This window comes from Pristis pectinata, chromosome 2, assembly GCF_009764475.1.
Source record: "Pristis pectinata isolate sPriPec2 chromosome 2, sPriPec2.1.pri, whole genome shotgun sequence".
In the NCBI taxonomy this organism is placed as follows: Eukaryota; Metazoa; Chordata; class Chondrichthyes; order Rhinopristiformes; family Pristidae; genus Pristis; species Pristis pectinata.
Window position 1 is genome coordinate 121,018,378 of NC_067406.1, and position 13,345 is coordinate 121,031,722.

General features: G+C 38.8%; 1 protein-coding gene across 11 annotated transcripts in view; it reads right to left on the bottom strand.

Moving 5' to 3' along the window:
• Positions 1–13,345, bottom strand: part of gab1 (GRB2-associated binding protein 1) — a 178,125-nt gene that overhangs the window by 71,427 nt on the left and 93,353 nt on the right. For all 11 annotated transcript variants that reach the window (XM_052010247.1, XM_052010248.1, XM_052010242.1 and 8 more), the window contains exon 2: positions 6,586–6,880. In XM_052010247.1, the coding sequence (XP_051866207.1) occupies positions 6,586–6,880 (295 nt within the window). The remainder of the gene's footprint in view (positions 1–6,585; positions 6,881–13,345) is intronic.

Consider the following 13,345-nt stretch of genomic DNA (forward strand, 5'->3'; position numbering starts at 1 on the left):
TTGCCACAGGATCTTATGTAAAAACGTTGAGTTGTCTCCTCCTGATAATTCATGAAAAACAATTGCTATGTATGCTTCCTCTCAGATTACCTCTTAAGATTTCCTTATACTTACTTCCCACTCCTTAACTCCAAGTAGGAAAACCCTACTTCAGTTCATTTTGACCAATCAAGCTGTTCCAGATGCACCTGTCCCTCCAGGATTAGTGGACATGACTACAGCACAGTCCTTCAGGGACATCTTCACAATAAGGATGCCCAACTATCGTGTTCTGTGGCACTAATACTGTGTTAAGTAAAATAGATCCAGAACAGATCTAGCACCTCATTCATGAGACACAATGGAAGAACTGTGCTCCAACATAACCTTCAATTTCATGATGCAGCTTTTCTCACATTCATTACATCAAGTCAAGGAACAAACTGGAAGCATTCCTGGAACGACCTAAAAAAAAGAGGTGGCAAGTCTGAAGCCAGAACATTTACCCAACAGAACAACTGGCAGTGGTTCAAGGAACCGAGGGAACTTGGCTCCACACAGCCCCTTTCACAACAAGTGATCCTCGTCCCAATTTACTTTTAAACATGTAATCATCATTTCAATATAGAAATTGCAGCAGTCAAAGTTCACACAGCAGATTCCTGGAATCAACATGTAGATAATTACCAGAAAATCTCTTTTTGCTGCGATAATTAAGCACTTTTGGAAAAATTCCCACCTTTCCCAAAATAATTCCTCAGGATCTTTAACCTCAAATTGGAAGTTCAGATGGGACCTTGGTTTAAAATCATCTTCTGACAAACAATACCTATAATTGCCGAGCACCTCCTTGGACAGCACTATAATGCCAGCCGAGACTGAGCTCAGATCTTGAGTAGGACTGGAAACATGATCACCCATCTCAAGAGGGGAAAGTGCAAGTAGCTAGCCAAGGTTAACAGGCTACTGTATGCATTTATGCATCAGTTATAATTTTATTTCAAAATGGCATCTCAAGATGTATACCTTGCCATGAATAAGTACCTGAATGGTACCATTAGGAGGTAGTAGAGGTAAATTTTCAAGTCCAAATCAAATATATTTAACTGTGGTCTGCCAAAGTTCTGTCAAAAATTAACGATTCTGGCTCAAATTCACATGGAAAACATTGTCAAACTGCAACACAACAATCATCCTTAATTTACAAAGATCTCATATAGTTCAATCAAATTGCCTCTCATTTTTCTAACCTCCACAGATACAAACCTAGCCAATACAATGTTTGCTCATAGGATAACCCACCATTCCAGGTATTGGCCCAATAAACCCTTCCCAAATTGTTTCCAATGCATTAATATCCTTACTTTAAAAAATGACCAACCTTGTACAAAATACTCCAAATGTGGTCTCATGAACACCCTATGTAACGAAGCATAACCTTCTTATTGAATTCTCCTCAGAATAAATTCTGTTAGCTCTCCTAATTACTTGCTGTACCTACACTTGCTCTATTGTAATCATGCACTACAGCACCTAGATTGCTCTGCACTTCAGAGCTCTGCAGTCTCCCAGCACTTAAATACTACCATTTTTGCTGCTAAATTGGACAACTTCAGTTCTTGATATTATTCTCTATTTGCTACATCTTTACCCACTCACATAACCTATCATCATCCCCTTGTAGCCTTCTCTTCACAACTTGCTCTTTTTTTTTTACTTATCCTTACATCATCAGCTAATTTAGCAACCAAACAGTTGGTGCCTTTATCCAAGTAATTTCTACAACTCATTAACAAATCCCTGCAACTAGAAATGTTGGGCTAACTGTACTGGAATTGAGCTACATGGAGAGCAATCCCAGTAGGACATTCACTCGGATTCGGAGTGATCACCTTAGATTAGGAGGAATTTGACTATCAGTTGTGCAAGTACCAGATCACTGCTCAGTAGTACAGAACTGCATGTAGCACACTACACAAAATGGATTCATTTTCCTGCCTCTGTTCATCAACTCAAAATGGCACACAACTACAATGATGTTGAACATTGACCCCCACTGCACATTTCCAGATACCAGCTTTGATGTCTTGCTGCTCAATGTTATTTTAATACCAAGGAGTAAATGTGATGTAATATGAACAGTTCTATTTGTGTCATGCTCTGTCACTGGCCTCATCTTCTCCTCATCTGAAATTCACTCAGCATAGATCATTTGTGCTAATTTTTTACTGAGCTCTTTCTTGGTGCAAAAAATTAAGAGATTTAGGGTAGCTATGAAAAAGGAGGCTACAGTAAAAAAAGTTAATTGGAAGGCCAATTCCAAATGGGATAAGAGTGGATCTAACCCAGGTAAACTGGAGCCAAAAGTTGACACACAGAATTGTACCAGAACAATTGACTGCCTTTAAGGAAGAGGGGGTACAATTGAGGCAAAACAAAAACAAAAAATCCAGAGCTGCCTGGATAATGAAAGACATAAAAAGATAAAGCCAAAAAAAGGACGTGTATGACAAGTGCTAGGTTGTAAATACCAGTGAGGACATCTCTGATTCTTTTTAAAATCTGCCAGGAAGTGAAATTAAGATAAGAGGCAAGAGAGCTTCTGAGAAAAGATTAGCCACCAACATAAAAAGGGAATCAAAGTTCCATAGGTGTAAAAGGGTAGTATATGAAGGAGTGGGCCTATTAAGGACTAAAATGGGAGCTTGCACATAGATTCTGAGGGTACCACTAAGGAACTAAAAGAGTACTTTGATCTGTTGTCACCAGGGAAGAGGTGTTTCCAAAGTAACAATGAAGGACACTTGATTAAGTCATAAATTGATAGCACAGGTACTTGAAAAGTTGGCTGAACTTAAAGTAGATAAGACACCAAAACAGAATGGTATACATCCTAATATTTTGAGGGAAGCACAGGGGGAAACTGCGAGGGCATTGACCATAACCTTTCAATACTCATTCAATAGGCGGGGGTGGGGGGGGGATGCAGAGGATTAGAGAATACAAAAGGGAGTACAGAGAGGACATAATGGAAGGCTCATTCACTGGGTCCATTTGGGTAGAACTCAAAAATAAGAAAAGATGCAATCACTCCAATGGGATTATACTACAGATCCCCCAACAGTGACTGGGACATTGAGGAAAAGATACGCAGGCAGATTAGGGAAAGGTGTAAAAACAATAGATTTGTTGCCGTGGGTGACTTCAACTTCCCTAATATAGACTGGGACCTCCTTAGTGCAAGAGGTTTAGATGGGGCAGAATTTGTCAGGTGCGTCCAGCAGGGTTTCTTAAATCAATAAGTAGATAGTCCAACAAGAGGAGTGGCCGTACTGGACCTGGTGTTGGGGTAATGAGCCTGGCCAGGTGACTGACCAGTTAGAGAACAGTGATCACAACTCCTTAAGTTTTAAGATAGCTATAGATAAACATAATTATGGACCTTGCAGGAGAGTATTAAATTAGAACAGGGCAAAGTACGAGAGTATTAGGCAGGAAGTAGGGAGAGTTAATTGGGAACAGCTGCTTATGGGCAAGTCCACATTTGATATGTGGAAGGTGTTTAAAGACGAGCTGCACAGAGTACAGGACAAGTATGTTCCAGTAAGGAAGAAGGACAAGGATGGCAAGGTCAGGGAACCTTGGATGACAAAACAGGTGGTGAATGTAGTCAAGAAGAAAAAGGTAGCGAATGTAAGGTTTAGGAAGCTAAGATCAAACCGTGCACTTGAGGATTATAAAGAAGCCAGAAAAGAACTGAAGAAGGGAATTAAGAGAGCCAGGAGGAGCCATGAAAAGTCCTTGGTAAGGAGGATTAAAGAGAATCCCAAGGCATTCCATACATGTGTCAAGAGCAAGAGGATAACTAGGGAGCAGGTAGAACCACTTAAGGATAAAGGAGGGAACATGTGCTTGAAGGCAGAAGATGTGGGAGAGGTCCTAAATGAGTACTTTGCATCAGCATTTACCAAGGAGAAGGACGTGGAGGAAGGGGAGATCAGTGTGGAGCATGCTAATATGCTGGGGCATTTTGACAAAATGAAGGAGGTAGTGTTGGGTCTCTTAAAGAACATTAAGGTACATAAGTCCCTGATGGGATATACCCCAGGTTACTGAGAGAGGCCAGAGATGAGATTGCTGGGGCCTTGACCAAGATCTTCGTATCCCGTCTAGCCACAGGCAAGGTCCCAGAGGACTGACAAGTAGCAAATGTTCCATTATTCAAGGGAAATAGGGATAATCCTGGAAACTATAGACCGGAGAGTCTCATGTCAGTAATAGGGAAGTTACTGGAGAGGATTCTTAGGGATAGGATTTATAAGCATTTGGAAAACCATGGCCTAATTAGGGACAGTCAGCATGGCTTTGGTACGGGGCAAGTTGTGTCTTACTAACTTGATTGAGTATTTTGAGGAGGAGATGAAGGTAATTGATGAAGGTAGAGCTGTAGATGTTGTCTACATGGATTTTAGTAAGGCATTTGACAAGGTCCCTCATGGGAGGCTCATCCAGAAAATTAAGATGCATGGGATCCACGGTGAATTGGCCATTTGGATTCAGAACTGGCTTGCCCATAGAAGAGAGAGGGTAGTGGTCGATGTGACTTATTTTGGCTGGAGGTCTGCGACTAGTTGTGTTCTGCAGGGACCTGTACTGAGACCTCTGTTTATGATATAGGTAAATGACCTGGAATAAAAATGCAGATGGGTGGGTTAGTAAGTTTGCAGACAATATGACGATTGGTGGTGTTGTGGATAGCGTAGAAGACTGGCAAAGGATACAGCGGGATATAGATCAGTTGCAGATATGGGTGGAGAAATGGCAGATGACATTTAACCCGGCCAAATGTGAAGTGTTGCACTTTGCGAGATCAAATGTAAAGGGACAGTACACTATTAAAGCAAAGACTCTTAACAGTGTTGATGTGCAAAGGGATCTTGGGGTCCAAGTCCATAGCTCCCTGAAAGTGGCTATGGATGTTGAAAGGGTGGTAAAGGCAGCGTATGGTATGCTTGCCTTTATTAGTCGAGGAATTGAGTTCAAGAGTCAGGAAGTTACGTTGCAGCTTTATAAAACTCTGGTTAGCCTGCATCTGGAGTATTGCATTCAATTCTGGTTGCCCCATTACAGGAAGGATGTGGAAGCTTTGGAGAGGGTGCAGAAGAGGTTTACCAGGATACCGCCTGGATAAAGGGCATGTGCTATAAGGAGAGGTTGGACAAACTTGGGTTGTTTTGTCTGGAGCAGCGGAGGCGGAGGGGAGATATGATAGAGGTTTATAAGATTATGAGAGGCATAGATAGACAGCCAGTATCTTACCAGAGGGCATGCATTTAAGGTGAGAGGGGACAAGTTCAGAGGAGGTGTGCGGGGCAAGTTTTTTTTGTGGTGGAGACAAATACGATAGAGGTGTTCAAGAGGCCCTTAGATAGGCACATAAATATGCAGGAATTGGAGGGATATGGATTTGAGTAGGCAGAAGGGATTAGTTTAGTTGGGCATTTGATTACTAATTTATTTAGTTTGGCACAACATTGTGGGCTGAAGGACCTGTTCCTGTGCTGTACTGTTCTATGTTACTCTCTTGTTTAAACTAGGGTTCAAGAATAAACCCAGTAACTTCAGGCCAATCAGTTAAACATCAGACTGAGAGCTTTTAGAAACATTGATCTGGGATAGGATTAATAGTCAGCAAAATGGATTAAGGAAAGCCACCATGGATTTCTGAAGGGCAAATGGTGTTTAACCAATTTGATGGAATGTTTTGATGAGGTATCCTGTACAGTTGATAATGTATTACAACTGATGTCATGTACATGGACTTCCAGAACATGATAATCAGCAAAGTTGAAACACATGGTGAAAAAAAGGAACACTAAAAGCATATATATGAAGTTTGCTAAGTAACTGACAAGACAATGTCATGATGAATGGTTGTGTTTTAGACTGGAGAAAAGTGAATCGGGATCAGTGTTAGGGCCACTGTTTTTATTGATCTATATTAATAACATTTACTTGGAGTTGCAAAGCACCATTTCTAGCCATTAACACGGACTTGGTGTGTTCATACTTCAAATGGTGACCCCTAGCAACATTAAGTCTTCATAAACAGTTCAATTAGATCAAATACAAATTAAATGAAGATAGCAACAAATGCTTTCCTCACGTCAAGAACCTCTGTGTAAAGAGAGACTTCAACACATGACTTCAACGAATGTTAAATTTGAAATTTTCTTATTCCCTTTACTGAAATAATCAGTTGCTCATTACCTTCAAAACAATAAGACCTCAAAACTTTGACTATCACTCATCCCTTTGGATGGCCAACTGACCATGCTACTAACAACGGGAACCTGCAATGCTTTTCTTTCATTTGCCTTGCGTTCCAATATGTCTACCATATTGCTGGTTTGTCATATCCAGTGTTCTTGGACTGAAGATCATGACTTGACTTAATTATGTCCCACCCCACCTTTTCGGATGTTGTTTAATTCAGTAAACATGTGGTCCCTGAAGTCATCTCTCCATTTCATTTCTGGAGCAAATGATACAAGTAGGCTGTTAAAAATAATGCAGCTGAAAATAAATAAGAGATAAGGCACTCACCCTCATCAGTAGGATTGAACCCACAAATGTCACAGATGCATCGGACCCACTTATTCATTTCTTCTTCAGTGTCTGCTACTAGGTAGAAGACACGGTCGATTGTTTTAATGTCAAAAATGTAACTGTTCTCAAGATCCTTCTTATTAAAGGACAGCCCAGCATCCACTTGCTCACAAAGATTCAAGTCAATGACGCGGATCGGTTTCTTTGCATGATCATTTTTGTAGTATTCCAACACATCTGGATCTCCTGTCAGACGGCCACTTCGAAGTACAAACCAGCGCTTCTTCCATGCCTGAAATTAAAAGAGAAAAATTCTGTTAAAGTGTCAGCACCATTACAATTTTCTGAATTAGAACTAGATGTATTCACTGCCCTGTAGTGCTTTAATGAAACCCAGAGTGTTTAAATGTGAAAACAAAAGTTAAGGTGGAGAAAACTGACACTGTAGTAGTAAATTTACTTTGGCCATTCATTTTTCCTACTTGCAAGAATATTTACAACTGGCTTGTAGTTTTTATGACTGCAATAAAATATAATTGCCACCCCACCCCAATGCAGGGTCATGGGGGAAATAATGTTTTACTTGAGATGCAATGCTAGCACCATTTGTTCCAAATTGTCCACCTTCTGTTTGATTCACTTCTCCTTAAACAGACAATCAAGGGCTGACAAAAAGAATAAATGCAGAGTCAACTAGCAGTGCAAATGTCCACGTAGATTTCCAGCCAGAGACCCTTGGTTAGGAATCTGTAGTAGGTATTATGGCCAATGTTCCTTTCCCTGATTAATGTTACTGTCATCTATTGTTCAAACCCTCCTTGTATCAGTATATTTAGGTCAAGATGGAGGGAAAAAAATCCAAAGAGTTGTATTTAATTAGTGAGCAAATTTATTTTTTTTTTCTTTCTTTTTCAATCTTTTTATTAGTTTTCAAATTAATACAGATTGATATAGCATCAGTATTTACACATGTAATACAAAGAGATCAGGATAACAATCATAGCATAGATAATCATAAAGAACAATAAAATATAAAAAAAATCTGTAGGTCCAACAATCTCTTAGTAAATGAATATAATATAAAAGAAAGGACAGAAAAAGATTATACAAATTAAAGAAAGAAAAAAGAACCCAAGTCAATAAGAAAAATTGTAAACAATATAAACTAAACAAAAAAATTTCAAAAAAAAACAAACAACAAAAAAAACTGGGCTAAAATTTCTCAGTAGAAACTGAGCAATATTATGTCATCAACTCTGTTCCTCTAAGTTGGAAAGTTATTGAAAGAGGATCTACATCATGTGAAAATATTGAATAAATGGATTCCAAATATCTTCAAATTTAAGCGAAGGATTGACAGTACCACTCCTAATTTTTTCCAAGTTTAAACATGATATAGTTTGAGAAAACCATTGAAGTGAGCAAATTTAGATGATACTACTTGATGCAAAGTCAATGAATTACTTCTTTTTTCCAACAAAAAAGGCGGCACTGCTGTTTTCCAAAATATCGTGGCTAAATTATGCACAGCAAGGTCCAACAAATACAATGAGGTAAAAGAGTTTGCCTGTTTTGTTGGTGAAGGCAGAGACATACATGTTCACTAAATAGCCAGCAGACCCCCCCAACCCCCCCACCCTGAATAATACCATGGGTCCTTCACACTCCTCATGTGGTGATACAGTGGCATGCAAAAGTTTGGGCACCCCTGGTCAAAATTTCTGTTACTGTGAATAGCTACATGAGTAAAAGGTGACCTAATTTCCAAAAGGCATAAAGTTAAAAGATGACACATTTCTTTAATATTTTAAGCAAGATTACTTTTTTATTTCCATCTTTTCCTTTTTTGTTATTTTGAAACTGTAAAAGGGCCTGAAGCAAAAGTTTGGGTACCCTGCATGGTCAGTACTTAGTAACACCCCCTTTGGCAAGTATCACAGCTTATAAACGCTTTCTGCATCCAGCTAAGAGTCTTTCAATTCTTGTTTGGGGGACTTTTTCCCATCCTTCCTTGCAAAAGGCTTCTAGTTCTGTGAGATTCTTGGGCCGCCTTGCATGCACTGCTCTTTTGAGGTCTATCCACAAATTTTCCAAGATTTTTAGGTCGTGGGACTGTGAGAGCCATGGAAAAACCTTCAGCTTGTGCCTCGAGGTAGTCCTTTGTGGATTTTGAGGTGGTGTTTAGGATCGTTATCCTGTTGTAGAAGCCATCCTCTTTTCATCTTCAGCTTTTTTTTTTACAGACGGTGTGATGTTTGCTTCCAGAATTTGCTGGTATTTAATTGAATTCATTCTTCCCTCTACCAGTGAAATGTTCCCCATGCCACTGGCTGCAGCACAAGCCCAAAGCATGATCGATCCACCCCCGTGCTTAACAGTTGGAGAGGTGTTCTTTTCATTAAATTCTGCACCCTTTTTTCTCCAAACTTTCCTGCGTTCTCACCAGAAAATTCAGTGTCAGAAGTTTGCAAAGGAACATCTAAACAAGCCTGATGCATTTTGGATACATTCCTGTTGCCTGATGAAGTTAAAATAGCACTTTTTGGCCGCAATGAGCAAAGGTATGTTTGGAGAAAAAAGGGTGCAAAATTTCATGAAAAGAACACCTCTCCAACTGTTAAGCACGGGGCTGGATCGATCACAGGGAACATTTCACTGGTAGAGGGGAGAATGAATTCAATTAAATACCAGCAAATTCTGGAAACAAACATCACACTGCCTGTAAAAAAAAGCTGAAGATGAAAAGAGGATGGTTTCTAACAACAGGATAACGATCCTAAACACACCTCAAAATCCACAATGGACTACCTCAAGAGACACAAGCTGAAGGTTTTTCCCATGGCCCTCACAGTCCACCAACCTAAACATCATCGAAAATCTGTGGATAGACCTCAAATGAGCAGTGCATGCAAGACGGCCCAAGAATCTCACAGAACTAGAAGCCTTTTGCAAGGAAGAATGGGTGAAAATCCCCCAAACAAGAATTGAAAGACCCTTAGCTGGCTACAGAAAGCGTTTACAAGCTGTGATACTTGCCAAAGGGGTTGTTACTAAGTACTGACCATGCAGGGTGCCCAAACTTTTGCTTCGGGCCTTCTTCCTTTTTTGTTATTTTGAAACTGTAAAAGATGGAAATAAAAAAGTAATTTTGCTTAAAGCATTAAAGAAATGTGTCATCTTTAATTCTATGCCTTTTGGAAATCAGGTCATCTTTTACACGCTTAGCTATTCACAGTAACAGAAATTTTTGACCAGGGGTGCTCAAACTTTTGAATGCCACTGTATATGGTCCTCAGTTGAATGTCCCACTTAAATAACACAAAATCTCTAAAAGCACAAGACCTCTTTGGTATCACACTAAGAAAGTGACAGCCAAGATTAAGGACTCATTGCAAAGTGCATCTCAAACCCAACACCTTTTTAACTAATGAAAAGAACCTTGAGACTTCCCAGGTCATATATTGTTCTAATGTACCATTGAGGTGAATGATGTAACTTTTATTGTAGGCATGATTGGAAGAATGATTTTTTTTCCTTTAAAGAAAGTCTGCATTCCTGGAAATAAATTTATTTACAAGTAACAATATGCTTTATTATACAATGACCTTGGGATACGTGTTTGATGAGCTTCAACAAACTGTTACAACGTCAACAAGCTGTAAAGTTACTTATTAAGAGCAGAGCTCACATCAACACTTTCAGCTACAAATACCTTTTCATGCTATCATTCCATTACCTTAATTTTTTATAAAAGAGTGAATATTTTCCCAAACATGAGCATGCCAAAATGTTAGTCATAAGAAATATTAAGAGGGAAAAAAAAAATCACAAATCTAGGGTGTAATATGATCAAACAATTTTGCTTAGCACAAAGATTATTTTCACTCTTCAAAGAGCCTATGTATTATTAAATTCCAAGAGTTCCCATAGCAGCAATTGAGTGTGAAATATTGGCTGCTACAGAAACCTGCTTTTTTTTTGGGGGGGGGGGGGGTACACCAAGGGGGAAATTCAGTCTATATTCCTGTTTTTGTCTAGCTGTATTTTCTGGGTACCATGTCCAAGTGCAACAATGCAAATGGGCCAGTAGCACTCAGCAGATGGGTTTTGTGTATGATAAACTTGCACATGTTTCAGAGCAATGCCCAACCTTGTGTTTTCCCAACCAAGAATGGATGCTTTCAGGAGGTGGGAAAGATACTGGTTTAAAATAAATTTACCCATGATCAATTTTGTTCACAAGATAGGGATTTCGCCAGCTAAGTCAACATTCACTACTCATCTCAAATTGTGCCCAAGTGGCTTACTAGAGGGCCATTTCAGAGGGCTGTTGAGAGTGACCTGAAGTCAGATACTGGCTGGATCAATCTAGGACATCAAATTTCCTTCCCTCTCGGACATTAGTGAAGCAGATTGCTTTTCGTGACAATTTTTGTGAAAATCGTTATGTGGTCACGATTACTAACAAGAAAGTTTTTTTTTTGCTCCAGTTTTAATTCATTGAATTGAAGTTCTCAGTTTCCTTGGCGGGGATTTACACTCATGTCTTCGATCACTTATCCCGGCATCTGGATTATGGTCTAATTACTTCCCCTCTTTATACCGTAATATGTCACAGAAAATGTCAGATGTTGTTTCAAAATTAATTTTGCACAGAAAAAGATAAAGCACAGATGCTTAAAAGACAATTCTTTGAATCTACCATGATTGACAGGTTCGGTGGGAATTTGGTCTCAAAAGACCAGAACTTATGCATCGTGGCTATCCATTCCTTACTGCTTCGGTACATGGATTTCCTGTTAAGGATTTGTATGGACGATTTGGATGCAGTGACATTGTGTATTCAAGGATACAGTAATCAAAGCTGAAGAAGTCAGAGCACAAATTTAATAGTTTTAATTACTAGAGGTCAAGGCTATTGTAAGTTCAACTATTGTAAATTCAAGGCACTGGCCTATTCAGCATTGGCAACTCTTCTTTCTACTCAGTTTGGTTCTCCACACCGAAGATCTACCATAATTAAAACAGCTGTGTTTAAATGACTGCCAACGCATATAGAAAGGCAAAAATGAACACGTCCTCATGACCATTGGACGTTCAAAGAACAGCAGCAGATGGCAAGAGCTACAAGTGGGTTGAAAGAAAAGCAACAAGGATTTCAAAATTAACAAACAAAAAAAAATCACAGTTCTGTTAAGGAAAGGAAAGGAAAGGAAAGGATTGTCAAGAACAATATTGCTGACATGAAAAGAGATAGCAATATTGTAATTTAAAGATATGTTGAATGATTACTTTGAGTCAGTAGTTACATTGGAGGAAAAGGACAGTACCCTGGACATCCCAAAGGAAACTTATATTAGATTTCAGACAAGAGCTTTCCAATATTAACATGGGCAAAATAACAATGAATAAAACAATACCATTAAAGAATGGCGAATTCATGGGACTGGATGCTTCCATGCCAGAAATTTAACCGAGGTAGGCGAGCATGAAAATTCTAAGAGAACCATTGATCTAAATTAGAAAACAGTTTATCGCTGTTATTTAATTCAAGTGAGAGGATGAAATTAGAAACCATAAATCAAGTACCCTAATATCCATTGTCAGAAATTATTACTCCATAATGAAAGTTAAAGCCACTGAATATCTTGAAGTTGTTTCAGTTGATCAGGGGTAGCCAAGGTGAATTTGCAAGGGGTAGGTAACATGCCTGGTGAACTGACCAAAGCAATGGACAGGAAAACATATGATGCAATTTGTATGGGTGTCTGGAAGACATCTGATAATTTGACTATTAGCCAAATTTGAAACTTAAAGAGTTAAAGACAAATTATTGCTCTGGTTATGAAATCAGCTAAGCTGCAAGAGATGATGATAGGTACAATGGGAGATTATTTAGAATAATCAAATCTATCAGCATGATTAGAGAAAAGCTAACGTAATGGATGCCCAAAAATGTTTTGTGATGGGATACACAGTGGGCAGGTAAATTGCACTGGGCAGATAAATAATCAATAAGCCTAATTAAGATTGCAGGTCAGCCAATTCATTATTCAATGGCAGAGGTTGCTCCAAGGATTAGATTCCTCTTGTTTTTAATAGAAGATTGCTTTCTCCGTGTGTTTTAGGCATATGCACTAATTTTAGTAGAAACAGATTAGGAAGCACAAATTCAGATATAAGTACTTAAGACACATTTACTTAACGTCTATCATCATTCAGTAACCGAGTGAAGCATTCAACAATCAAAAGTGATTCATTACTTTTGTTTTATTATTTTACCGTCACATATACAAACTTTTAAGTACACAGCTTGAGCTGCGTGAAAGTGAATACTTAGATCGTAATGACCAGCAACACTACATAATGCTCATTTTTATTTATTCAGAAATGAAATTCGCCACATGGATTGCCAATTAGTCACCATGTATATAATGGTCAATGCAGTGACTAATCCTGCTGGAAAACAAGATATTCAATTACCTATTCTATAATACAAACTAACTTGCTGGATAAAGTTCCACATTTGATTTCCAGTTAGTGATAACCAGTGTCCCTACTGCTGATCTTTGTTGAGACAGTATTGTCATAATTCATCTCTGTAATATTAAACTAGAGAGAATTAAAGATGAGTCAGGATTCCAACTTTTGATTGCTAAGTCTGAAACCCCCTACTCAGGAGGATCAGGCTGAGCTGCAGTGGACTCTGCAAACAAACAGCTTTCCAACATACACAGTCTAAATTCACACACAGAAT